Source organism: Priapulus caudatus, unplaced genomic scaffold (genome assembly GCF_000485595.1).
Source record: "Priapulus caudatus unplaced genomic scaffold, Priapulus_caudatus-5.0.1 Scaffold287, whole genome shotgun sequence".
Taxonomy (NCBI): Eukaryota; Metazoa; Priapulida; class Priapulimorpha; order Priapulimorphida; family Priapulidae; genus Priapulus; species Priapulus caudatus.
Genome location: NW_014577348.1, coordinates 268,186 through 295,580, shown reverse-complemented (window position 1 = coordinate 295,580; position 27,395 = coordinate 268,186). Strand labels below are relative to the sequence as shown.

Sequence of the window (27,395 nt, the reverse complement as noted above, 5' to 3'; positions counted from 1 at the left end):
TATGCCTTTATTCATGTAAAAACAGACATGTTTGGACCTATATGCAAACAATGAGCAGTGTATATGTCACAAATATTGTCAATACACATTACTCAAATTGTCATCACATTGGTCTCTTCAGTTAGCTACGGACGTTGAAGCGGCACTGACGTTGCGGGCAGACTGTACGACCTTCACTCACGCAACTTATCTGGTTGGCTTACACTGAAGTAGGATTACGCTAGCGTCGCTGGAACTGTCCACGGGGCAGCGTCTAGCTGAGGTAAGCGAGCGTTTGCGTGTAGTTAAGACGACTTGAAAATGCTATGTACATTGGATCGTTGCCCATCTATGGGCACGCCATAAGTGCAAATAATGTTTAGGCATGAACAGCAGAAATGGTTAAATTGGTTTCTACAGAGAAACCGACCACGTGCCGAGCAGCAAATCAACATTACCACCATTTTCGTATGAAATCTCTAGTTACCTCGTGCGTTAGTGAAAATGGCGTTGGGGATCGCGACACTGCGGACTGTGGACTGTAAATCACTGTGTATTGTGCATGCACATAGGGCGTGCGCGCTATGTGTTGCCAGCCGTGTATTGGACGGTGTTGAAGTTGAAGTTTTAGGTTCAAATTCAACATTAAGAATATTACTGGTATGTACTGGTAGGGCTAGTGTGAGTGTGGCAAGTTTGTATTTATTATGATCGTTTTATTATTGAACGTCCGTGCCCTGTGACACGGTATCTTAATGAACTCTTACAAGACATGGCATATATTGTTATTATTGATTACAAACTGTATATGGTTGACATTGCACGCTGTTTCATATTGTGACACAGTGTGTTAAACAAGTTCAGAGTTACCACATACAACTTCATATGCCTAAGTAACTTTCTATGACAATAGTATAACATGCTTCATCGACGAGCAGCATGTGGTCGCACATTCTATATGACAGAGATCCCGGTACAGGCGTGTCGGCCATGAGCGAGGGCTATAGTTTTAGAGGTATTAAGCTGACGTCTATTCTCGGCCATAACGAAACTATTCACAACAGTTGTGACGCGGGTCGTTCGTTAGATCCGGAGCACTTGCCGATGTAGATATAGACTCAGTTAGACAGGATTATAATGGTCGAGTGGCTGATGAAACACTCGTAGAATTAATTGATTGCGACGATGGCAATTACGTTAATTGAAAATTCCTAAATTAGTGATCTTATTAGTTCATGCAACAATCTGAACTACTAGTTATACAAATACAACATGGACAGTTATAACATATAATGCGAATTATAGACTGGGTAACAATGTATTTGTTAGTACGATGTTCTCATAAGCTGTCTTCTTTATGTGTTCTGCTAACTAGAGTTGAAAAATGGCACGTAAGTTGATCGTGATTTGATTGAGACACTGTAAAAAGAATGCATACGGAAGAAAGCGGGTACTTTACCGAATATTTCATCATTTTACTAGAGGTATACTTGAGGCAGGGGCAAATCCACTGTATAGAAAATATACACTATATAACACTATACTTGCGTCGCTCGCTACACAACGCATTTGCATATGTTGTGCGTCGCCACGAACGACAGTGACGACTGCAGTTGTACGCGCGCAGAATGAATCCCCGGGTCAAGCCTATCGCGCCCAGGTCGTGAGCACAGGCACTTGGGACAGAGCAGTAAAAGTGAAAATAATATTGACACACATTTCACAAATGAGCCTACTACCGGTTCCCTCTGTTACAGTTCCACCGTTGGCTCACTGTATATCAACTTTCCTTCCTAAACCTATGTAAAACTAACGCGGACCTCCGCACTCGCCGCTGCGAGTGTGCTGTGTGCTATGATGATAATATATATATTGGAATGTGTGCTTCATATTATTTTCAGTTTTACTGACTCTGTCCCAAGTGCCTGTGGGTGTGAAAACCCACTACGCACTAACCAAGCTAGCCAGATTACTCGTGCGCGTGCTGAGAGGTAGCGTTTTGCCCCCTCCGTAACATTTATTTACAAGTAAACTGCCAATTAGCGTCTCGTCGGCCGCCGAAACTGCCGCGCCGCGCGAAATGATTAATTACACCGGAGGCTTATACGCGCATATAGCCCGCCGAGCGGTGTACAAGCAAAGTCGTAGGCAAATGATATGCATATAGACTCGTGCATAGACTCGTGCTGCCATCTATTGGACGCAATATCTAGTAGACAGATGTACACTGATTTAGAGTGATGGGGGGGGAAACTAAACGTCTGTTTTTTACAGGAAAGAAGTGCGCCGAATAGCCAAAATTTGTGCGATCATTTCGAGCAGCTGTCTGCCTACCGTGGGTAGTCAAAGCCGCCTTGCAATGGCACAACTGCTAAAGGGACCGATATACGCGCTTGAGCCCTTACTCGAAGAGCCACATGTAAAGCTATTTAGTAGGGCAGCGATCCTGTGTTAGTTTTTGCCGCGTCGCGGGTTGGCGCGCTTCGCGCGGATCCGGCTGCAGATGTATATGAACTCAACCTTCGGTTTGCCACAAGGACGGCCGCCGGGGGACCACTAGTCAAGCTCACAATTTTACTACTACAGCAGAAATGTTATGCAAAAAGTACGACTAAATAACGCACATATTTTAAACGATAAGATTGATGCCCAATCATTTACCCTATCTTTAAATTCCTGTGGCATTTAAAACAAATTGAAATGCAGATTACATTATATTGGAAAGTAATGAATATCAACAATAAACTATGATGAAATAAATATTTAACAAAGTAAAGAGCATATAAAACTTATGGATGGAAAAAGAGCGAGGGTCATTCTTAGCTTCCTCAGGGTGAAAATGTGCAATTCTTCAGCTGTCCAGATTTCCCATGTTCCCGATTTATTATATTTCAAATTACAAAAAAATTAATCTGGTATTAGTTCGCATGTGCAATGATTCTTTAATCTACTGTATTGCCTCCCGTTCCCCAATCCACATATAAAAGGTTTACAAAAAATGGTCATAAACAGGAACCACAATGGGATATTTTAAGAGCGTTTATTATTTACATGCCAATGCCTAAGGCCTATGATGAAACCGCTAAACTGAAACTTATAATAGTGTCATAGCATTTCATCAGAACAGCTGAAAGAAAATACCATGTGTGTAATATTATCCTACTATAACGGTTATTCCTAACTTTACTATGGTAGGATTGATCTATGATATGCCACAATAAAAAAGACATTCATCATTGGTGTCTTTTAATTTTGACTCATGATGTTAAAGTGATTACCGTCACGAAATTCTGCACCATCAAGTAGTACATTTGTGTTGTTATTTGTAAAAATAAATGTATGGAAATACAAATTAGTGTTTCTGTTTACTTTTCATGCTTATATACCTTCTTTATATGCGCCTAATTTGCCGGTTGAAAACAGAGAGACGCAGTATCTGAACAGTACTGGGGAATAGTGTTAGACAACAGAAATTACAAATCGTCTAGATTTTTGCAAATTTAACCAACGTAAAACATTTTTATCAGGTGAGAGTTTGAGGATATATTTAGTACGTTAGTTCTTACTTTTTAATGTAAAAAAATGGCATTTTTTTTTTCAAATTTTACCATAGAAAATTCGTGACGTAGTCCTTTAACATCACAATGCTGGGCTGAAATCCTTGCAGGGTACTGCAGGAAATACTATGGGCATTGTCCTTGACTAGCTGTTATACTATTAAGCCTCTACACAGCATGTCCAGTTGAAGGGGGTTGAAGCACTAAGATGATCAGCTCTTCTTGCACCGTCTGTCTTAGCTACATAATGAATTACAAAAAATGCAATGTAAACCTTGCCATAAGTGGTATTGGGTCATCAGGTGCATTCGAAAACCATTTTTACCCCAGTTGGAAACAAAGACAATCAAGTTATAATAAGAGTTTTGCATTTTTTTTTATATCAGTTGTGTTTCATCACACTTGCAGCAAATTATATTGAAAACCATTTGTGATATAAAACATTTGTTTTTAGTATTGAAAGTTGAAACTATAATCATTAATATGCTGATGTTTGCCTAAAACGTTGACTTTTTTTACAATATTTTTTAGCTTATAACAAACCGAATTTGCTGTAGACAACACGTTGATCCCCCCAAATAATTTTCTATTGCGGTAAGGTTAACCGTGTTTAATCGCTCATAGTAGGGCAGCGAGTGTCTTAGATAGACCAGTGTAAACATTAAGTCTGTTTTACCATTTTCATTCTGAATCCAGTGTCGGTCGATGTAATAATTGATGCAGGTTAAAGCCTCTTTCTCACTGTAGCCATCAACCAGTACTGGTAAAAATGGATCAAAGAGTTCGAATCCCTGCAATGTCAATGTATCAAAGGTTTTACTAAGAAATTTAGTAAAATATATTTGCATTAAATTTTATGGTAAAGCATGTTTGTTTTAGAATAAATTATAGATTTAATTATAATAAACTCTACTATAAGCATATAATGGTTTTGGAAAGAATTTTAAGTGTCATTTAAATAACTTTTGCTGTAAATCATGTGTCATAAAATATATTTGCACTTTTAGTTTTTCAACCTATACTGCAGCAGCTCAGGTAAGGAATATATAACAAGTGCCGCGGAGCGACAGCGCTCATCTCACGTCTACTGCGGTGACTCTGTGGTGGAGTGGTGAGATTCTAGTAAACCCTGTTAGTCCCAAATGTGTTCACATACACGCCGAAACAGTGGAAGGCACAGAGATGGTATCAAGAACCTTCTCAAAGGAATGTTCGTTGGGATCATTATGAAAGTTGCCACGAGATAGCGCGTACGTTTAAGTGTCTTAAGATTAAAAATGGAAGCTCCCATCGTACGTAAGTAGCACAACTATTTGCAAGACAGAATAGGTAAGCACTCATCCATTTACCGACGCAAGCCTACAGGCTCAAATAGAGAGCTGCCACCTGTAACTAATTAACGCAGGCAAAAACTACACAGTACTATCACCACCACATGCACTGACAGTGGCCACTGGCAGTGGCATACGTTACATGTAACACACTGACAGTACAGAATGCCATAGAAATTATACGATTTTAAGGAGCATAAACCTTCTTCAACCAAATTTAGCTTTTGAAATTTTACTGTGACATTGTAGCCTCATACATCCAACCATGTATAGATTCTACTAGCAAACCCGGCAGTCAAATTCTTTCTAACAGTAAACAAATCCATGTTTAACCCTCCTCTTGAGGGTCAAAAGGTTATCCGACACTTACTTTTCGCATGTCAGCAGAAAGTACATTTCATGGTCCTTTCAATAAAGCAATAAAAATGCTAGGTCACCGCTGAAACAAAAAAGTTTTTCAATCGCTCCGTCAGACCATGTCCTCAGAAAATGTCTAAATCTGCCCTGTGCCCATTGACCTTTGACCTGTGACCTCCAATTTCAGCACAGTGATGGCTTTTCCTACCATGATGTTATACACCGACTATCACGAGCCTAGGTTGAGCGGTTTAGATTTGTGCCGCAATTCTGCATTTCCTCCCTATACCTTAAGTTAAGGAGGGAATGTTCCCTTCTTTTACACCTCTTGACCTTTGACCTTTGACCCCCCCCCCCCCGACATCCCGAATATCGTGACCGTACGTCAAGCGGTTAAGATTTGTGCCAAACTGTTGACGCACGGCTGGACGGACGCCTGGACGCACGCACGCTCATGCGATTCTACAAGCTGCATCTGACTATGTCAGATGAGCTAAAAATTAACAAACTCACGCTTTTCTGCAACAGAAAACGTGGCAAGTATGAAGGCCGTCGCTTGTTGTAGACACCTGCATATCTCTCATCTACTGTGGTGACCACTGCTGCATTAGACTGTAAAACATACATCATACATTTCTGGCAGCTTTAATGAATTAGCGTTACCGGTATTGTGGATAAATGCCAACATGAATATAATATAGCAATTAAATAATAAAACAACCAATTGAACAAGACTACCTAAAGCTAACTACAACACAACTACATAATCTACATGAATTTGCTAAATTTGAAGCCACACACATTTACCATTTTAGGCCCTTATGTATATTTTTCCCTGGCATAAGACATACCCAGTCATTATGTAAGAGTTTCTTCAGGTTATAGACCAAGGATACGTCACAAGCAGGAAGCTGGGAGAATAAGAACATTTTTATCAGGCAGGAATGAGAATTACAAGCATGTAAATTAGCTGTACATACTTGTAGCTTATTTAGCTCGGAGGATTTTTTAAAATAAGGCAGATCGGTACACTATGAAGTGCTATAACAAATTTAGAGACCAAATTTAAATTCATACTGATACACTGAAGAAAAGCAGTTTCTGCTAAAATGCAAGTACTCATTATTTACGAATTTTTCACAGGAGAGAGATAGTGATCTGCTAAGGGACGGCTCTGATTGGCTAATTTTGTCTCTTATTTATTTTATTTGTTATTATCTTTGGCTAATTTTGTTTTATTTTAGAATTAGGGATAGGGTTAGCCTGGTTAGAGTTAGGGTTAGGGTTAGGGTTAGGGTTAGGGTTAACTGATTTCTATATCCACAACTTATTTCTATATTCACTATCTCTCCCCTGAGACCTACTAATTATTTACTTCTGTCGAGACAGCACTGCTAACTACGAATAGTAAACACACGAGGGCGCCACTGTGCTAAACAGTGAGAAGGATATTATAGGAATACTTGACTCTAGGTTCTGGGGTTATTTTCAGTTGATTTAGGTTAAAATTACGCTACATTAAAAATTTCATGGTTCAATCACCATTAGAAATGTTTTAAAAAAATGTTTTAAAACTAACGACTACAGTTTGATTACAACGACGGTGGCACCACTCAAAGTGCACTATCTGAAAAGTTGCGCAAATGGACTTTTCAGCCAAGGGCTACAGACCGAGGGTGTTTCTTATTTATTAATTTAAAAGCAGAAGGATTGCAATATCTTATAAACGACATATAGTTTCAGTTATAATATGGATAAATTTGTCCTAAAATGAATATCGTTCGGTTAAATAGCATTTAGGTATAAATATAAATGCACTTTTGTGATTAGCCCTCAGTCTGTAACGTGTAAAATAAATTGGGTAATGCGCAACTTTTTCAGGGTGGCAGCACGATCGCGGGTGTCATGTCAGCGCCCAAAAATGAAGATTTCGAAATTCAATGTTGTTTTATGACAAACGTGAATGCGTAATTATAGATATTTATAGGTATGTGCTATTATTTACAAATCTACTATCATATAATATACTCTCAAATTCTAGAGTAAAGTATTCCTTTAAGATACTTACAAATGTTCGATCTTCACGCCTGATAGCTGTATCCCAGAAAAGATGGTTAACTCCATCCATAGCGACCAAGACTGGCTTTCTGTTGGAAGAAATTTATATCATTATAATTAGTATAACATTTTCCCTTGTTTTTCTATAGTTTATGCAAGTGAAGCTTTTAAAAAACTGAATTAGTTTGATTTGGTATAGCTTGCACATGGTGTAAACCTTTACCATAGGCATGGAATGCATATTAAATATTATTGTAAAAATAGCAAACCATATCAGCGAATCGATAATAAACTTTTATGATATATAATGCATCTGTTTAAAATTACCTCGAATTGGAACACTAGATACAAGATACACTACAATAGATTATAAATAATTATGAATAAGAGACGAATGAGAGTAATGAAACCTGGATATTGTACATGCTCACTAATATAATTGCATAATAATTACAGATCAAACTAAACCCAACCTGAGATTTTTGGACTGCAATTTGACTTCTCTCAGAATGACATTCATACAATCACTGGCATGTTTAGACCTATTTATGCCCTTCAAGATAACAAAATTAATATTATCATACAAAGGCATTAAATTGACTATCTCACGAATAAATTGGAAAACTGCATAAGTGTAGACAAATTGGGTCTCACCTATTAGTGTAATTTTACTGATAACTCCGGCACAACAAGCACTACAAATTTGTGCTATTATACGCTATAAACAACAGATAAACAGCAAATGTGTGCGTGCCATTTTCAGAGTCACAATAATGGAATGTTCAAATGGCCCCACAAAGCAAGTGCACTTAGTTACTTGATGCAAATATTTATAGACGGCTACCTATCTCGAAATGTATACAAAGGTAAATAACTTAGCGTAAAGACAGCGTTCTAGTCCCGCGAGAGCAAAATTCACGCACTAGGTTTGTTGACATATGTAAACAATCAAATTTGAAGTGCAGGTCGGTGCACATATTGGTGGAAAGAATGCTGTGTGAGTGTTCTATGACATGTTAGCCTTTCTATATACATTTGCAATGATAAATTTTATGCAAGGAGCACCTGTAAGTATCAGAACGATTGCGAAAATATTAAAATGATTGGTATGAGAAATCCTCGCTTTAACTAATGCACTTAATTGTGTCAGATACACAATTAAAATATCACATCATTTTCTATTATGATTTAAAATTAATGTTAAACCTCAGCCAATTCAAACTTATGCAGTTGAATGATTTTGCTGATCAAGCTCATGTTATTTAGTTTATTATGATACTTGGATTTATACCTGCTCAATGACATTTGTTATTGGTGCTCCTTCTTCTGTTGACTCCCGCTTGCTCCACACATAGCTGCGGCTAGTTTTAAACTGAAAATAATTTAAGCATATATCAACATACTAGCCACATAAAATCAGATATTCCTTATTGTAATTAAACGTATTATTATACATTCCAAATTTTGTGATGGCCTTCTCAATTTTACATGACAGTTAAACATACACACACATGAATATCTTACAACATGTTCACACCAGATATCCCTCTTCTCAACTCTATCACGCACTACATTCGACTTACATGCTCTCTCATATACGACTCACCTCATTCTCTTCTAAAAATAAAGAGTTTTGAACTTTGAATCGCTTCAGCCACTCCAGAGCCACGACAGGCAAATCGACACGTCCAGGGTTGTGTGATGAAGGTTGTACCTCATCCACTCTTTCTGTAAACCTATCAGCTGAAATGCAGATGAAACAAGAGAATGAAAATTACAGGAATACACTCACAGATAAATGTGTACATGTATGATTTAGGCACAATAAATGCCTATTTATAAACAGGGTTTTCCCTAGGCCTTTAACACATGTTGGGTCCAGCTTGACCTCAAAGCTAAAGCTAATATGTGACATCCCATAAAACCCCTAACATATGATAATTGCCTAATTGATACACCTTAATTTCTAGCCCGGGTTTTTGACATTTATGTTCGTGTTTAATTTTACTTTTTTCCATTTCAAGGTGAAAATTAAGTATCCAAAAACGACATAGGTTGATAACTTTAAAAAACACACATGTATCTCCCGTTCCAGACCCTCCCCTATCTGTCCATAAACAACATGTCTTCTGAAATTTTGTCATTATTAACCCCTGATATATATATAATTATATGCCACTTACCACTTGGTACATGAATTAATAACCAGCCCTGTTGTGAACACCAGTGGATTATATGAGCCAAGCTCACTGTCTTTCCGGAACCTTTTTTACCATCTGTCAAGAGAACACAGGTGTATGATTAAAAAACGTTTCAATGTTTAATGCAAAGATCAATGCATTTAGCCACGATTGCATCTATAATTGATCTATAATTATTGCACTCCCAGCTATATGAGGGATAGCAATATTCACACTATTTCTTTGCATTACCTTCTAAATTAAATAAGGTGAAATTATTGCATTCTAATATATATAATACATTTAATTACATCAACAAATACGCATATATGTGAATCTTTCACTTGCTCAGCGATTCCTTATAGGTTATTCATTTACACTTATAAATCTAAACCAGTGCTATTGAGTTGCAGAAAATAATTCATGTTAATTTCAAGTTTATGCCATTTTACATACATACATAGTACATAACGTATTGCAGGGTTACTGTAGTCACTTTGCTTAAGATAGTTGATCACTTCAAATGCAGGCTGTCTAACCATGAAACAGGATTCTTGAAACGTTTTAAGCTACAATTTAAACAGGATTAACAAGTAAACAACAAACAGGTAACAGCAACATAATTGAATACCATAGAATTCAAATCACAATTAAGTACATCACTAACTTTCGAGGAATCCATATTTTTGTTGAAAACAAAAAATGATATAAAGTTTCCTTGTATTAGTGAAATGCCCAATCATGCATTAAGCTGTGTACTTATTTTACAGTACTATCTTCATTATTATAGAAATAACAGGTTATATGCACCTGGATTAGAAACTGCCTTTCAAGTCCACCGCTTCCAAATAACCGTTTGATCTCATCTTCCTGAACCTTATAGAACAGGGACATGTGGTTTTCGGTGTGTTTATCCTAAAAGAAAATTTCTGTTATGAATGCCCACATGGGCATATTGAAAATGATATATTCACAACTTGGTACATATAATAGTTCATTATAGCCATATATTGAGCAATACAAAGAATGTCATCCACATTATAAACAACCACTTGAATTTGTTAAACCTAGTATATATACAAAGTAATATTACATGACTCTCATATGAAGTGCCAGGAACCAAACTCAACGTGAGTCCAGACTTAAATACTCCATGCTTTAATGTGTGATCCCCTTCACCTTAATTTGACATATGATGTTAGTAACTGATGTCCAGTAACACGTAAATCACCCATATATACTTACGGGATCATGTTCATTGGTTTTGCATACAGCATGGGGCTGGAAGGCATCACTTGCTGTCGTGTGCGGCACAACTGTCTCTTCATGCGTGGAGGTTGACAGTAAGCGAGGCGAAAGCATGTGGCTTACAGATGATGACTTCTTGAAGTAAATACTTCTCATAGAGTTTGTCAGTCTTGCTATAAATTGAACACAAATGTGTGATGTTAGCATTACTCAATCATAAACTGAGCGTTAGCACACAATCTTTGATCGACCCAATTAAATTATATTATTACAATTATGATGTAACTTAATATCCACCCAGTATTATAGACCAATAAATTGTGCCCTAAGAATTTTTATAAGCTGACGCTATTTTAAGGCCTAATAGGCTATCATATATGTGGGAAACTTTTGTACAACAACTTTTGCAAAGTTCCTAAATGTTTAACATTGAAATACTAAGAAATATCTACACATCTTGCTTCATTATACATTAACATCTTACCTACATGACAAAAAACTACATTTACGGCTTCTGAAATACCTTCTCATCACCTTTTATTTTGTGTGAATTTCATGACACGAAATGTCTAAAACTCGGTCAGAACACAAATTAGGCCTAATACTAATAGGCTATCATGAGCGTTAGCACACAATCTTTGATCAACCCAATTAAATTCCACTCACTGTGACTCAGCAGCAGTGTCGTAGCTAGGCGATAGTCATTACTAAACATACGGTAGCCACGGATTGTAATCTTTTATGTGTTACAGTGTTTTAATTACTCGTCTAAGTTGTAACGAATAAAAATGTATATTTACCAATCCACATTGCTTTCCCACAAAGATGAACGGGCGCTGCCATTTTTCGCCGAACGATGCACACTCTAGCGGTAAAATCCACTTCCTGTTCGTCACGTCCGTATTGTCATCGACCAGCTGTCGAGTGTCGAGGTCTCGAAGTTGGTCGTTGCTACGCGTCAATCAACTAGTGAGTGTACCGCACTCGCGCTCGTGTTCTTTGTAAACATGACATGAACGTTGGCGATCGTGGACGTGCCGACGGCCTGCATTGCTTCTGGAAAATACGAGATATCATGGTAAATAGACACATTTTAGTATTACTTTATCCTTACTGTTATAGTATAAGTATAAGTTATAACTATAACTTAAGTATAACTATAAGTATAATCTTGACTTGTAAGTAAGTAAGACTTGTAGTTGTAAGACTTGTATTTGTAAGTAAGACTTGTATTTGTAAGAGGTCTAAGACTTGTAAGACTTGTATAAGTACAATTTACTTGTTCAAGTTGTATAAGATTTTCAATAAGTTGTATTGTTGAAATGTATAATCTTTGCATTACCACAGGACACTTGGAACGTCCTCGTATAAAAAAAATAATGCGTAAAAATAAACACGACAAATGCTACCAAGAGTTCTTAATGTTTCTCTACCTCTAATTCGCCTATCAATCACCTGTAAATTGCCGCCTCAAATGCCTCATCTGCCAAACCACCCAATTAAGTACACGCACGCCCGCCCTGCTGCTGCGGCCGCACACAAACAACAAGCAGCATGAGGAATTCATTCATTGTGGTTTGCTGCCACGCCAGCTCAGGGCTGGCGTACGGTTAGGCACCGGATATGAATTCTGTCCCTAATAACCTTTTTATATTTGTGTGGAGGCGTATATAATTTATATTGCCGGACAGAACGGCGTTCATTGAAATGTCGTGAGCAGTCGCATGCAAAATGCATGCACTGGCCGCTGCCTTGCGGCCGTACGCCGCTCATTGGCGCCGAAAAAAAACCTACCGTTCCCTTCTACATGGCTTTACCTTGCTACTGATATGTGTATACTGTATACATTCACTTCAATCGTTATTTACTTCTTTAAAAGATTTTTTCAGAAACCCGCTTCATTAACTTTAGTAAATTACGTTGGCCATTTACAAAACAATTCAGACCAATCACAGCCGAGTATTAGCAATAGCCCCATGGTTCTCGCTTGTATCTGTGCGCTCGCATGGAGGCCTGATAGCACTCGGCCTGTGATTGACGTCTGAGTTGTTTGTAAATGGCCAACGTAATTTACTAAAGTTTAATTGAAGCGGGTGGTCTCTGAAAAACAATCTTGTTAAAGCACAGTAAATAACGATTGCAAGGAATGTATACGAGTATACAACATATCATTAGCAAAGTAAGCCCATGCTAGAACGGAACGACGTAGCGTTTTTTTTCGCGCCAATTAGCGGCGTACGGGCCGGCATTATAGCAGCGCCATTGCTTCCATTTCGCATGCCGATTCTCACGAAAATTTCAATGGAACCCCCACGTTCTGCTCCAATATAACCTGCACCAAATATAAAAAAAGCGTTATCATGGGACAGAATTATTCGTCTAGACGTACGGATTACTTGTGCTGTGTTGCCAGCATGAGCATTTGAAAACGCGCATTTACAGAGTGAATTATAGGGCGAAATAGAGCTAGAGCAAACATTAAGACTGTTGGTACATTTTGTGTTTATTTACCATAAATTTTTTTTATTGAGACATTCAATGCCTGCTGTGTTGCTTGCCCTACCAAAAGCCATTAACTTCTAGATACCATAAGAATGTCAATACTCAATAGGCAATATGTACATGCCTACCCATTCTTTTTTCAGTGGTTGCAACCAACAAAGATCATTCAAATTTATAATAGGCGATATGTTTGCATAATAGGATAAATTGCGTACTCTGTACGCGACGCACGTATATAGCCCGAAATGTATACAGTACATGTATCTGTCAGCTAGCTTAGCGGTCCATATTAATTTATGCAAGTCCAATTTTGATTTGTTTCATTTCAGTTTCTCAAACACTATATATATAGTCAGTTCATTCGTTCTAAGATCCATGGTATATTGCCTGACTTAGGATTAGTTGGCGCACAGCGGTGTTAGCCAGCGGCGAAAAAAATCAGGGAGTCTCACACCTGAGCAAAGCGAGGATGCTGCTTAGGCGCCGAAAGCCACCCTTAGGGCGGTAAACCGACCAGGCTCTCTGACTGTTACACGTATGCAACTGTTCGTCCGTGTGCCAACGCTTAGTGTTAAGCGAGAATGAGAACTTTGGCTACCTGGGGATACTCTTAAAGATGGAGGAAATTAGTCTGAAAAAAAAAAAAAAAAAATGAAAATAAAAAAAAAAAAACAAAAAAAAAAAAAAAAAAAAAAAGAAAAAAAAAACAAACAAAAAAAAAAAAAAAAAAAAAAAAAAATAAAAAAAAAAAAAAAAAAAAAAAAAAAAAAAAAAAAAAAAAAAAAAAAAAAAAAGATAGCGAAAAAAATAAATTGCAAAAAGGACTGATTGTTATTAGTCTTAATAAGCCCACTGTTGCGCAGTGTAAAAGCCGGTATAATATATAAAATGGGCGCCCTTATGCCGTCTCTATCAAAAATTTCATCCTGTCTCATTCAAGAATAGGCCGTCCAAATGACGGGTTACAGACGCGGTCTCTGGCTTAACACACTGGCGGCCATACACAAATTAAGACCATTATATTTATGTAGTCATTGCTGTGGTGGCCATAAGCCTTTTTACCATTCTTAGGTTTAAAATAAAAAATTCTTAAACTTATTGCTGCATAGATGAATTTTTTAAGTGGCTTAGCTCAGCGAAAACTCTGTAAGCAACGGTTTTCCTACCTTTGTGTTTCTAATTTTTCGAATAAGGTGCCATATTGTCATGCGTATAATGCATGGAATACATGTATAGTAAATCAGTTTCATGTATGTCAATTTTATACTGGCTATGCTAAAATGTTGAGCAATATGCCCATGCTTAAAATATGCTAGGCTTATCTATAGCATTTATTTTGTATCTCAGAATAGTCAACACAATTCTAAACAACTAATAAGTCCAGGCATTTCGGAAAAAAATGGCGCGCTCACCTCGCCGCACCAACTTGCAACAGAAAGTCTGTCAACTGTTTTTATACCCGAGCGCAAATATATCCTCTATAAAACATATCAAGAAGGCTCTTAAGGAGTCCTGGTGATCGCACGTGGAAGCGTTCCATGGCGGCCATTTTGCAAAAATGGTCTCCATTACAACTGATATTCTTTTATCATCTTCCGCCGTCTACAATAACATCACGGCTGATAATAGGGAGGCAGCTGCTGACAAACAATAAACAAGGGAAATTCGTTCATTTACTACGCCTTATAATACCTACGATTTACTACGCGTAACTCATCCAACTTGGAGCTCAAATCGGCACACAGTTACATTCGCCCATCATTGCTACGGAAATCTTTGCACTCGCCTAGACACCCGCAATCGAAGATACAACCTAAAAACATACGCCACACGAGTCTCAATCTTTGGCCATTAATCAACCGTAGAGCGCGCCTATAACTTCAAACAAAAGGCAGCTGACTACTAACCACACTCTCCACGGGCTGCCGCTGCACGCGCGAGGCACTGCTGGGCTCTGCAGAGGCTGATTAGGCCATCAACGCGAACACTCGCGCTGAGCATAACCTTTGACCCGGTACACAAGCTACAATGTATGCGCCGTTATGGTCATACCGGCATGCCGGCAATACAGCTAGGCAATGCCCATATGCACGGCCACGCACGCCCAATCGGCTATCAGCACAGACATCGGATTGGAAATCTCCCTGCCGATGCCACAGCGCCTCGCCCGTCGCAGCGCATAGCCGGTGGACAGTGTGGTTAGTAGCTGCCCCTTTTGTCTTTGAATTATAGCGCGCGCTATGCCGGTGGATTATTGGCCAAAGAATAAATGGAGAAATCGGTAGTCGTTGGTTTAGGCTGTTATCTTCGGATTCGCGGTGTCTACGAGGGAAACGATTCTCGTACGATGATGGGCGAATGTACTGTGCTCGATTTGAGCTCAAGTTGGTATGAGTTACGGCGTAGTAAATCGCCTAAGCGTATTATAAGGCCCTAGTTAAATACGAATTTCCCTTGCTTTATTGATGCTCACACTCCTCCCTATTATACACTCCTGATAACATAGAGCCTTTGATTTTTAAGTGCTAAACATACTTTCCAGGGACAAGGAATCCAATGCACACACATTTCAATAAGCTAAACCTGCATCAAAAAGCTTGAAATGGCCAGCAAAAACAGCATATCTATGGTGCCTGTCACACAACGTGCATTTATTCCACACTGAAGTTTCGTGTGTGAGCATGCTCCGTCGCCAATGGCTGCTTATACGGCCATCATCATCCTTTGGACCAACTACTTATGGTGCGAAAGCCCCTCATGATCATCGAGACTGAGCCCACAGGAAGTTTTTAAATTGACATAGTCTGTGCCGCCCTGGGAGGCTTTCACACGATAAATGAGTGCTTGGCGAAGCACTCGGGCACCTCATGGCTAGGATCAGCCGACTGCAGGTATTCTAGGAGCTAATCTATGCAGACAACGCGGAGGTACACATGATGACAGGCAAGGCTATTGCACGAGCAGTACGAGGACATCGCCTTGTTGATGCAGCACTGAATGCCTTGATTTTGTCAGACGTACGTACTTGGTGTGCCACTCCCTCAACCATCTGCAGAGCCATATGAAGTGGAGGAGACCAATGAGGCAACAGTGTCACCAGATGATGAGCCTACGACAGGCAGAACTAGAAACACTGATCTTGATGAACTTGCTGCCCTCTACAAGAACCTGATGGAAGATTCCGTGTCTGCAGAGGAGTTCTGCCAAGCTGATGTGTTAACCAGGATCAAGGAGCTCCTCAGGGCTAAAACCGAATCCTTAAAGTCCTCTAGGGCTGCCACACTTTGGCTACAGTACATGGAGATGGTGGACATACTACGGAAGTTTGTCAGAGCAGAGCGCATTGGCAGCCTCTGGGCACAACCTCTACACCAAATTAGCCCGCCTCTATGTGCAGCGAATGAGCAAGCTCAAGGATGAACATCCAGATGTGTACAGTACCAACGATTCGAAGAAGGGTTCCATGTTGTCAGAAGAAGTGATCGCCTATGGGCTGGTCTGTCTGTAGATCTCACTATCAAACAGGTCCTGATGAGGAGTATGAAGACCAGCGGTGGCCTGACGAGAGGGCGAGGCATGACTGAGCAACAGCGTCTCATATGGCTGCTTTTCATGCCTGCCTGTGCTGAAGTCAACAATGCTATGCAGCAGCTCACATGTGTCAACTACAACACTGGTGAACAAAACAAGGACATGACAAATGCTAGACAAGCACGTGACATGAAAGACACACATGCAGTTATCAGCTATCTGCAAGAGATAACACCCTTCAGCTTAGATCCGAGCTGGCGCAGCATCTCGACAGGGGTGCATGAAGCCAGCACAGTCAATGTGGACTCAGCGAAAACTGTTGGAACAGCTATCCTGACCAACATGGATGGACAAACTGCTGCTGACTACACATTCAATAGGAAGGATCAGGCCATCACCCTGGCTGCGAAATCGGCAGTAAAGATTGATGGTGAGGCAGTACAGGTGGATCTCAAGCTGCTTTTCCAGTGACTGACAATTGCTGCAAAAGCTACAGAGGATCTGGAGTCAAATATGATCTGGAGTCAATCTGTGTTCAAATATGAGCTGTGCAGTTACCCACCAGCTCTGTTTGATTCCACACTGCTGCTCCGACAGCCACAGAAGCCAGTGCTAGCAGATGCTATCTGGACACTCCTGACACACGATGCACCAGGAATCACAGGCCAAGTCCACTACGTGTTAGATGGTGGGGCACTAGTCCAGCGCATTCCATGGGAACGTGGCTCAATATACAAAGGTATCTGCGCGCAATACACAGAGTATGTCACAAAGAAGTATGGACAGGCAATTCAGTCGTGTTTGATGGCTATGATGGTACATCAACAAAGGACACAACACACCAGAGACGTACGAGAGGGAATGCTGGAGCAATGGTGACGTTTGATGAAGATATGCAGGTCACAATGAAGAAGGAACAATTCCTGGCAAACATGACAAACAACCAGCGCTTCATCAACATGCTCAGCACCAAACTACGGGCACAGAACTGCCAGACACATCATTCTGCAGGTGACGCTGATCTCCTCATAGTGCTAAAGGCAGTGGAGTCTGCAGCCACCACTGATACTGTGCTGATCGGAGATGACACAGATCTGCTCATCCACCACACTAACCTCAAGTCATGTGACCTGTTCTTCCAACCCGAGCCAAAGAAGAATGTGAAGAAACCGCGTGTCTGGAACATGAAGTCTGGCAAGCAGCAGTTAGGCCCCGATGTATCACAGCACATCTTCTTCATGCACGCTCTCCTGGGATGTGATACTACTTCCCGCATGTATGGCATTGGCAAGGGAGCTTCCCTCAACAAATTCAAAACCAGTGCGCACTTTCGTGAACAAGCTAGCCAATGTGTTTGATGTAGCTTATTGAAATGTGTGTCATTGGATTCCTGGCCCCAGAAAATGTATGTTTAGCACTTAAAATCAATGCCCTAAGTCATTTAGAAGTGGAGATATTGGGAAATATCAGGTTTATGGCGGTCATTTTGAAAAATGGCTGCCATTTCGGCTTTTTGGCCAGGTTTAGCTTATCGAAATGTGTTTCATTTGATTTCTTGTCCCTGAAAATGTATGTTTAGCACTTAAAATCAAAGCTCTATGTTATTTAGAAGCAGACATATAGAGAAATATCAGTTTTATGGCGGCCATTTTTTAAAATGGCCGCCATGGAACCTTCTACCACCAGGATTCCTTAAGAGTTTTGATATATTATAGTGGACGCCTCCAAGAGCATAAAACAGTTGAGACACTGTCTGTTGCAATTTGTCCAAGGTCATATCAAATAATGCCTGGACTCTAAACTCGTTTTCCTATAAATGCACGGAATTGTTCACGTCAGAACAATCAAACAATAGAACAATCAGCGCATTGCAATTTATAAATAAATCCTAGCATAGATGTAGACATCAGCACGCATGAGAGAAAGCCAGAGAGAGAGAGCAGGCTTTACCTGTAAGCCAGCAGTATCGATCACTAAACTTGTTTCTATCTGTTCCAGGGGAACTGCTTGACAAACCACCCAGCTGCAGAGCTGAAGTAGATGTATGCCAGACAACAAAGAGAAATCGGGCCTGGTGTGAAGGGTGAAGAGAGAAGTGGCAGAAACCAGAACCCGAACTGTCCGTGATAAGCCTTTTGCATCACTGGGAGGTGTTAGCACTACAACACTAGATTTTGCAGTTGCATGAGTGAACGCTGGACTTTCTTGTTACTAAGCTCAGCTTCTGGCAAGGCAGTTTGAGTCTAGTGTTCATTCATCACCCAGGCAGTCATAGGATATGCAAATCCGGAGTAACCGTTCATAAAGAATATCCTGGCTTAATCTGCACAGCAATTAGGGAACAGTTAGGATGGAACTTTCAGTTCTATTGTCGATGTTCTACGTGTTTTTAGTAAAGGCCACTCATGCGGCTATATTCTCGGACAAGTGGGCAGTTAACATTATAGGTGGTGAACAAGTAGCCAAGGATCTAGCTAGAAAGCATGGCTTCATTTACTTAGCTCCGGTGAGTATGGTCTAATTTTTTATTTTATTAAGGATATAACAGGTGTGGGTTATCAGTTTCTTGATAACATATTTCAAAATGATAATCAGAGAGGGTATTTTCATTATTGAACAATGAACATAATGGGTTTAAAATAAGCATGTCTCCTTATATAGCTGACATTTGAAAAATGGGGAAGAACTATTATAGTATTTCCATGCTAAAGACATTTTTTGTTCCTGTACTGTCAGATACTGTTGGTTCCGATAACTCTAAAACGGACGTTGCTATTTCACATGTGAACGTACATATCTGTTATATGTGTGTGGGAAATGAATCGGCGTGTTTGGGGCAATGTGAACTTGAGGTGACTGCTAAAGTGTTACACAGCTGAGCTTTGTAGGGTGTATTTTTTCAGCACTACCAAACTGGGTGTATTGTTTTGCAAATTAGCCAGGAACTTGCCATAATAGATACTTGTAATGGTTTTGAGTTGCAATTGACTCAGAAGAATGGTGCAGATTACTGGCATTCGGTAAACCAGTGTATGTTTTCCAAGACCCGACTATTCACCAGAAGTTGTGTGTGTGTGGACTGTAGTTGGTAGGTCACAACATTGGCATTGGTTCAGTTTACTGGAGCGTAGCGGTCACTGTTTGCTAAAACATATGCTTGGTTACAGCCACTACTTAGTGCAGCATATTTATACAGTGATTTCTAATGAGTGGCATGGCTGGGAATTGCTAATTAATGCATTTCGAATAGGGATTAATTGGACAAAGGAAAAATCCGCTTTCAGTCGACCCTGCCTGCCTTATTCGCATACCTCGTCTTTGGTAATTCATCAAGAATTCTCCGTTAAGCGATCATGCACTCTCTCATTGGTGCATGGAAAAATAAATGCAATGCAGACATCGTTTTTAAACGATCTCGACATGGAAACTAACGTTAAATCAGAACAACATCTGCTGAACTGAGAATCATTCAACGCGTGATACCCACGATATTCCATATATTCAGAGCCACGGTTTAGGAGTGAGCACATTCAGGCTGTCTGGAGCAGCTGTACATAATAGTGACAAAAAATCGTATACCGCAAAAAAGCATATTACTAGCTGCCTATTGTGATATAATGGTTTTTGTCCTTCTCTTCTTGGAGTTTAGCTGTGGAATAATTACCACTGCTACCTAGACCGGTATGATTGCGCATGAAACTGGCTATTGCCACAGTGAAACGCATTGAAACGCATGCAGCATCCAAATCCTAAATGGGCTGTTGATCTACTGTTACAGCGCCGTAGTCCTCGTGGATCTGTACACAGACTGCAGTTCTGCTGACTCTTTCTGCGTTCTTTGTGGTTTACCCGTCGTGTTAGCCACGAACATTAGAACATATTGGAATATATATTTTGTAATGTTTGGAATACCACATAGGTAAAGAGAAGAGAGCCTGGGGCACGTATGTTGCGGGGTTGGTGATACTCACAGCCTGACGCTTACATGCGCGCAGGCTTCCGCCAGTATTGAATATACATTATCATCGATATACATCTTAGATTCTAGGTTCTGCTTATACCAATACGTGGTATAATGCCAATACGTGGCCAATACGTGGCCAATACGTATGCCAATACGTATGCCAATACCAATACGTGGTATACGTGGTATGCTTATACAAACGTGAGTCGGTGCGTATTTGTAGTGTACGTCTACCATAGCCAACCTAGTAGCCATAGCTCTAGCTCTAGTACTATAGCCCCGCGGATCACTGCCGCAGGCCTGCGGCAGCAATCAGCGGGCTATAGTACTAGAGCTACCATAGCTCGGGCTTAGTGCCTCTTGTGGTCGCGACGGGAAACGCAGGCGAACCGCTACCGATTATGACCAATACGAGTAATGACGTATACTAACTAGTACACCAAATTTCTAAAACCAATTGGTTTGTCAAGAAGCATTTATTCTCGTGCCTCGCATGTGTGCTAGTGTGCATGTGAATTGCCCCATTATAATGCCTCGTCGCGTCCGACAAAACACGATTTGTTATTTTATCCGTATTCTGACATTGGCAACAGTTATACCACCTTGGGCGCTGAATTCAAATCACGGTACATGTTGTTAGGGGCCCATTCAAACGAGCCAGACAGCCGGAAAATATATACTGCAACTATTGTTGCTCCGCTCTCACTGCACGTGGGTTCGAGAACTCTTACAATTTAATGCAATTTGCGTTATAATTGGTCCGCTCTGTAATGGAATGATTTATAATTGGACCCCTTTGTGTAATGGATTAACTTTTCGGATAACTTTTTTGTACGTAGTGTGCAAGCGCGTGATATAATATGTGTGAAGTGTCTCAGCATAGGTGCCCCCTACTGTTTCCCTTCAGAACGCGGGACTCATTTACTGACTGTATTTGCTCCCATACACCGAGTGTATTCGCAATTAAATAATTTTTTATTATAAATTCTAATTGTATAATTTATTATCATAAATTCTAATTATACAATTATAATATATTCGTATTTATTCGTAACCCGGGTACTTGTCCGTTTATCTGAGATCACACCCTCTCCAGCCTGTACTTCCAGACGGTTTTACTCAGTAAGGTACTGCGCTGACGGTGTGGCTTCCATACTCAGTGAGTAGGCAGTACTCTCGTTACCTGCGCCCAACGTAGTTGGAGGAGGTTATGTGATTGCTCTTGTGTTAACTTAGTGTGTTCGTGTGTTCGCGCGATCGATATTATCGTGTCAGCCAGCCAGCACAGCGAGCCAGCGAGCGAGTGAGCGAGCAGCAGCAACGAGCGGCTGCTACGAGCGAGTGGGCAGCAAGCCAGCAAGCGTGTACATGTGAGCGAGCAGCAGCAACGAGCGGCTGCTACGAGCGAGGGAGCTGGCGGAGATGTGCACTCTCCGTGAGTGCCTTCTGTCTATAGTTAGCTCATCTGACGTATAGTCAGATGCAGCTTGTAGAATCGCATGATTGTCCGTTTGTCCCAATATAACCCTCACCAAAATATAAAAAAGGTTATATGGGACAGAATTATTCGGTCTAGCGTACGGTGTACTTGTGTGTTGCAGATGAGCATTTGACCGGCATTTACAGGTGAATTATAGGCGAAATAGAGTAGAGAAACATTAAGACTTTGGTACATTTTGTGTTTATTTACCATAAATTTTTTTTATTGAGACATTCCAAGTGCCTGTGGTTGCTACCAAAGCCAGTTAACTTGCTAGATACCAATACAATGTCAATAGGCAATATGTACATGCTCTCATTCTTTTTCAGTTGTTGAACCACAAAGATCGTCAAATTTATAATAGGCGATATGTTGATAATAGGATAATTGGTACTCTGTACGGCGACCACGTTATAGCCGAAAATGTTACAGTACATGTATCTGTCAGCTAGGGTCCATATAATATGAAGTCCAATTTGATTTGTTTCATTTCAGTTTCTCAACACTATATATATAGTCATTCATTCGTTCTAAGAATCCATGGTATATTGCTGACTTAGGATAGTTGGGCCACCAGGGTGTTAGCCAGGGAAAAAAATCAGGGAGTCTCACCACCTGAGCAAAGCGAGGATGCTGTGGGCGCGAAGCACCCTAGGGGGTAAACCGACCAGGCTCTCTGACTGTTACACGTATCAACTGTTGTCCGTGTGCCAACGTAGTGTTAAGCGAGAAGAGAACTTGTGGCTACCTAGGGGGGTACCTTAAAATGGAGGAAATTTAGTCTGAAATGCCAAAAAGACTGATTTTATATTCTTATAAGCACTGTTGGCAGTTATACAAGGTGTATAATATATAAAATTGGGCCGCCCTTATGCCGTCTCTATCAAATTTCATCTGTCTCATCCAAGAATAGGCCGTCCAAATGACGGGTACAGACGGGTCTCTGGCTAACACACTGTGGGCCATACACCAAATTAAACCATATATTTATGTTAGTCATGCTGTGTGGCCATAAGCCTTTTACCATTTCTAGTTAAAATAAAAATTTTAATTTATGTGCATAATGAATTTTTTAAGTGGTTAGCTCAGGAAACTCTGTAAGCAACTGCATTTGTGTTTCTATTTTTCTAATAATGTGCATATTCATGCTATAATGCATGAATACATGTAAGTAAATCAGTTTCATGTATGAATTTTATACTGGCTATGCTAAAATGTTGAGCAATATGCATGCTTAAATATGCTAGTCTTATCTATAGATTTATTTGTATCTACAGAATAGTCATACACAATCTAAAAACTAATAGTCCAGGCATTTCGTGAAAAAAATGGGGTCAACCTCGGACCAATTGCAACAGAAAGTCTGTCAACTGTTTTATACCGCAAAATATATTGCCTCGTATATACAATATGCAAAACTCTTAAGCGAGGTACTGGTGGTGGAAGTTCCATGGCGGCCATTTTATCAATAATGGTCTCGTCACTAAACAACATTGATATTTCTTCCATCTCCGCTTCCTAAATAACATCAAGGAGTCGTATAATTGAGGAGGAGTGGAACCTACAATAAACAAGGGCAAATTCGTGTTCCATTTACTAGCCTTATAGATACCTACGAATTACTACGCGTAACTCGAATCCAACTGACTCAAATCGGACACAGACATCGCCCCTCATTGTACGAAATCTTTGGCCCCTCGAGACACCCGCAACATCCGAAGAAAGACAACCTAAACACTACACACGAATCTCGCGGAATCTTTGGCCCTTATCAACCGTAGAGCGCGCCTATGAATCAACAAATAGGCAGCTAACTAACGCACACTGTCCACGGCTTGCGCTCCACGGCGAGGCTACTGTGGCTCGGTCAGGGTGATTAGGCATGCAACGGCAACACTCGGCGCGAGAATAACGCAATTTGACAGCGCGGTACAGCCGACATATGTTATCCTTCTGTCATACGCGGCATGCCGGCAATACAGCTGGCATGCCCCCCCAATACCATCCACAGCGACGCCCATCGCTATCAGAACAGCCAGAATCGGCTTGAAAATCTCTCTGCGAGCCACAGCGCCTCGCCGTGAAGCGCAAGCCGTGGACAGTGCTGGTTGTAAGCTGCCTTTTGTTCATTATAGAGGCGCGCTATTGGCGGTGGATTTAATTGGCCAATAGAATATGGCAGAATCGTGTCGTTGGGTTTTAGGCGTGTATCTTGCCGATTGCGGGGTCTAGCGAGAAACGATTTTTTTTTTTTTTTTTTCCCCGTGACGATGATGGGCGAATGTAACTGTCTGTCCGACTTCTGAGCTCAGTTGGACCTGAGTTACGCCAGTAGTAAATACCGTAGGGTATTATAAGCTAGTAAACTGACGCAATCTCCCTTGTTTATATGGATGATCACACTAGCCCCTATGTTATACCACCCCTGATAACATAGAGCTTTCGATTTAAGGTGGCTAAACAATACATTTCCAGGAAAGCCCGAGGAATCCAATGACTACACATTTCAATAAGCTAAATCCTGATGTCAAAAAGCTGAAATGGCAGCCAAAAACCAGATATCATGGTGCCTGTTCACACAACGTGCATTTATTCCACACTAAGTTGTGTGTGAGCATGCTCGTCGCCATGGTGTATATACGCCGCCCCAAAATTTTCCTCCCATCACCTGACCGAACTACTATGGTCGAAAGCCCTCATGTCTCAAAATCGAGACTGAGCCCACAAAGAAGTTTATTAAATGACATAGTCTTGGCGGCCTGGGAGGCTTTCACACATAAATGAGTTTCTTGGGAAGCATCGGGCACTAGCTCATGCTGGATCAGGACTGCAGGCATTCAGGAGGCTAATCTATGCAGATTCACAACTGCGGAGGTAGCATTTCATGATGACAGGCAAGGCGGATTGCCACGCAGCAGTACGTTAGGACATGCGCCTTGTTCGATCAGCACTCGAATGCCTTGATCCTTTCGTCCAGACCGTACGTAACTTGGTGTTGTGCCATCTCCCTGCAACCAATCTGCAGAGCCGATATGAAGTGGAGGAGACCACTGAGGGCAACAGTGTCACGCAGACTGATGAGCTTAACGCACAGGCAGAACTGAGAAAGCACTGATCTGATGAACTTGCTGCCCTCTACACCAGAACCTGATGCGAAGATTCCGGTGCTCTGCAGAGAGAAGTTCTCAAGCTGATGGTGTTAACCGCAGGATCGCAAGGACTCCTCCAAAGGCTGCTAAAGAAACCGAATCTAAAGTCCTCTAGGGCTGCCAGCCACTTTGCGCTACAGTACATGGCAGATGGTGAACACTAACTACGCAAGTTTGTCAGGAGCAGGAGCGCATTGGCAGCCTCCTGGCCACAACCCTCTACAACCGTAAATTAGCGCCCGCCTGCTATGTGGCAGCGAAATGAGCAGCTCAGATGAAGCATCCAGATTGTACCAAACGATTCAGAAGAAAGGTTCCATGTTGTCAGAAGAAGTGATGTCGCCTATGCGGCTGGCTCGTCTGTAGGAATCTGCACTATCAAACAGGTCCCTGAATGAGGAGAGAGAGACGAGAGCGGTGGCCCTGCACGAGAGAGGCGAGGCAATGACGTGAGCAACAGCGTCTGCAATATGGCTGCTTTCATGCCTGCCTGTGCTGAAGTTCAACAATGCTATAGCCAGCAGACCACATGTGTCAACTACAACACTGGTGAACAAAACAAGGACATGAACAAATGCTAGACAAGCACGTGACATGAAAGACCACACATGCAGCGTATACATTCTGCATAGAGAAACACCGCTTCAGCTTAGATCCGAAGCTCGGGCCGCAGCAGTCTCCGACAGGGTGGCATGAAGCCAGCACAGTGCCATGTGGACCTCAGCGAAAAGAACTGTTGGATACAGCTATCATGGACCAAGCACGATGGATGGGCAAACTGCTGCTGACTTACAACACTTACCAAGTAAGGAAGGATCCAGGCATCACGCCGCTGGCTGCGAAATGCCGCAGTAAAGCGATTAATGGTGAGTGGCAGTACAGTGCGATCTCCCAAGCTGCTTTTTCCAGTGAGCTGACAAGTGCTTGCATAAAGCTACAGAGGACTGAGTCAAATATGATCTGGAGTCAAAGTCTGTGTTCAAAATTATGAGCTGTGCATTCCCGCCCCCACGGCCTCTGTTGATTCCAATCACTCGCTGCCTTCGCGACAGCCACCCAGTAAGCCAGTGCTCAGCCAGGATGCCTACTGGACACGTCTGACACACGATGGCACCAGGATCACAGGGCCAAGTCCACTTACGTGTTAGATGGTGGGGCACCTAGTCCAGCGGCATTCCAATGGAAACGTGGGCTCAATATACAAGGGTATCTGCACGCATACACAGAGTAGGTTCACAAAGAAAGTAATGGAGCACAACCAGTCGTGTTTCGATGGCTATGAGGTACATTCGAACAAAGACACAAGCACACCAGAGACGATACGAGAGAGGAGCATGCTAGGAGGGCAATGGTCGAGCGTTTTGATAAGAATATGCAGGTCACCACAGAAGAAGGAAACAATTCCTGGCAAACATGACAAACAACCACGCTTCATCAACATGCTGCAGCACCAAACTACGGCACCAGAACTGCAGACACATCACCTCCCGCACGGTGAGACGCTGATCTCCCCCTCATAGTGCTAAACGGCCACCTGCGAGTCTGCAAGCCACCGCGACACCTGATACTGTGCTCGACGGAGATGACACAAGATCTGCCTCATCCACCACACTAACCTACCAGTCATGGTGAGCTGTTCTTCCCAGCCCGAAGCCAAAGAAGAATGTGCAAGAAAACCGCGTGTCTGGAAATTGTAAGTCTGGCAAGCACAGTTAGGCCCCGATGTATCACAGCACAGTCTCTTGATGCACGTCTGCACTGGGATGTGATACGTACTTCCCGCATGTATGGCATTGGCTAAGTGGAGCTCTCCCTGCTAACAAATTCAAACAGTGCGCACATTTCGTGAACGAAGCCAAAGATTGTTTATGTACGCTATGAAATGTGTGTCATTGATCCGGCACCCAGAAAATGTATGAGTTTAGGCACTTAAATCAAATGCCTAAGTCATTTAGAAGTGGGACGATTATTGGTGGGAAATATCAGTTTATGGGCGTCATTTTGAAAAATGGCTGCCAGTTCGGCTTTGTTGGCGCGCAGGTTTAGCTATCGAAATGTG

General features: G+C 41.3%; 2 protein-coding genes across 2 annotated transcripts in view; one reads left to right on the top strand and one right to left on the bottom strand.

Moving 5' to 3' along the window:
• Positions 1–11,572, bottom strand: part of LOC106808570 (28S ribosomal protein S29, mitochondrial-like) — a 14,060-nt gene extending 2,488 nt beyond the window's left edge. Inside the window, exons 1-12 of the mRNA XM_014811331.1 lie at positions 11,511–11,572; positions 10,708–10,883; positions 10,273–10,377; positions 9,923–10,031; positions 9,466–9,558; positions 8,889–9,025; positions 8,574–8,654; positions 7,756–7,835; positions 7,293–7,371; positions 6,076–6,135; positions 5,738–5,836; positions 4,197–4,327 (exon numbers count right to left, since the gene is read on the bottom strand). Coding sequence (XP_014666817.1) covers positions 4,197–4,327; positions 5,738–5,836; positions 6,076–6,135; positions 7,293–7,371; positions 7,756–7,835; positions 8,574–8,654; positions 8,889–9,025; positions 9,466–9,558; positions 9,923–10,031; positions 10,273–10,377; positions 10,708–10,883; positions 11,511–11,553 — 1,193 coding nt within the window. The 5' untranslated portion in view covers positions 11,554–11,572. The remainder of the gene's footprint in view (positions 1–4,196; positions 4,328–5,737; positions 5,837–6,075; positions 6,136–7,292; positions 7,372–7,755; positions 7,836–8,573; positions 8,655–8,888; positions 9,026–9,465; positions 9,559–9,922; positions 10,032–10,272; positions 10,378–10,707; positions 10,884–11,510) is intronic.
• Positions 11,573–11,699: 127 nt separating this feature from the next.
• The window catches only part of LOC106808568 (furin-like), a 98,097-nt gene continuing 82,401 nt past the window's right edge, over positions 11,700–27,395 (top strand). Inside the window, exons 1-2 of the mRNA XM_014811330.1 lie at positions 11,700–11,788; positions 18,742–19,249. Coding sequence (XP_014666816.1) covers positions 19,094–19,249 — 156 coding nt within the window. The 5' untranslated portion in view covers positions 11,700–11,788; positions 18,742–19,093. The remainder of the gene's footprint in view (positions 11,789–18,741; positions 19,250–27,395) is intronic.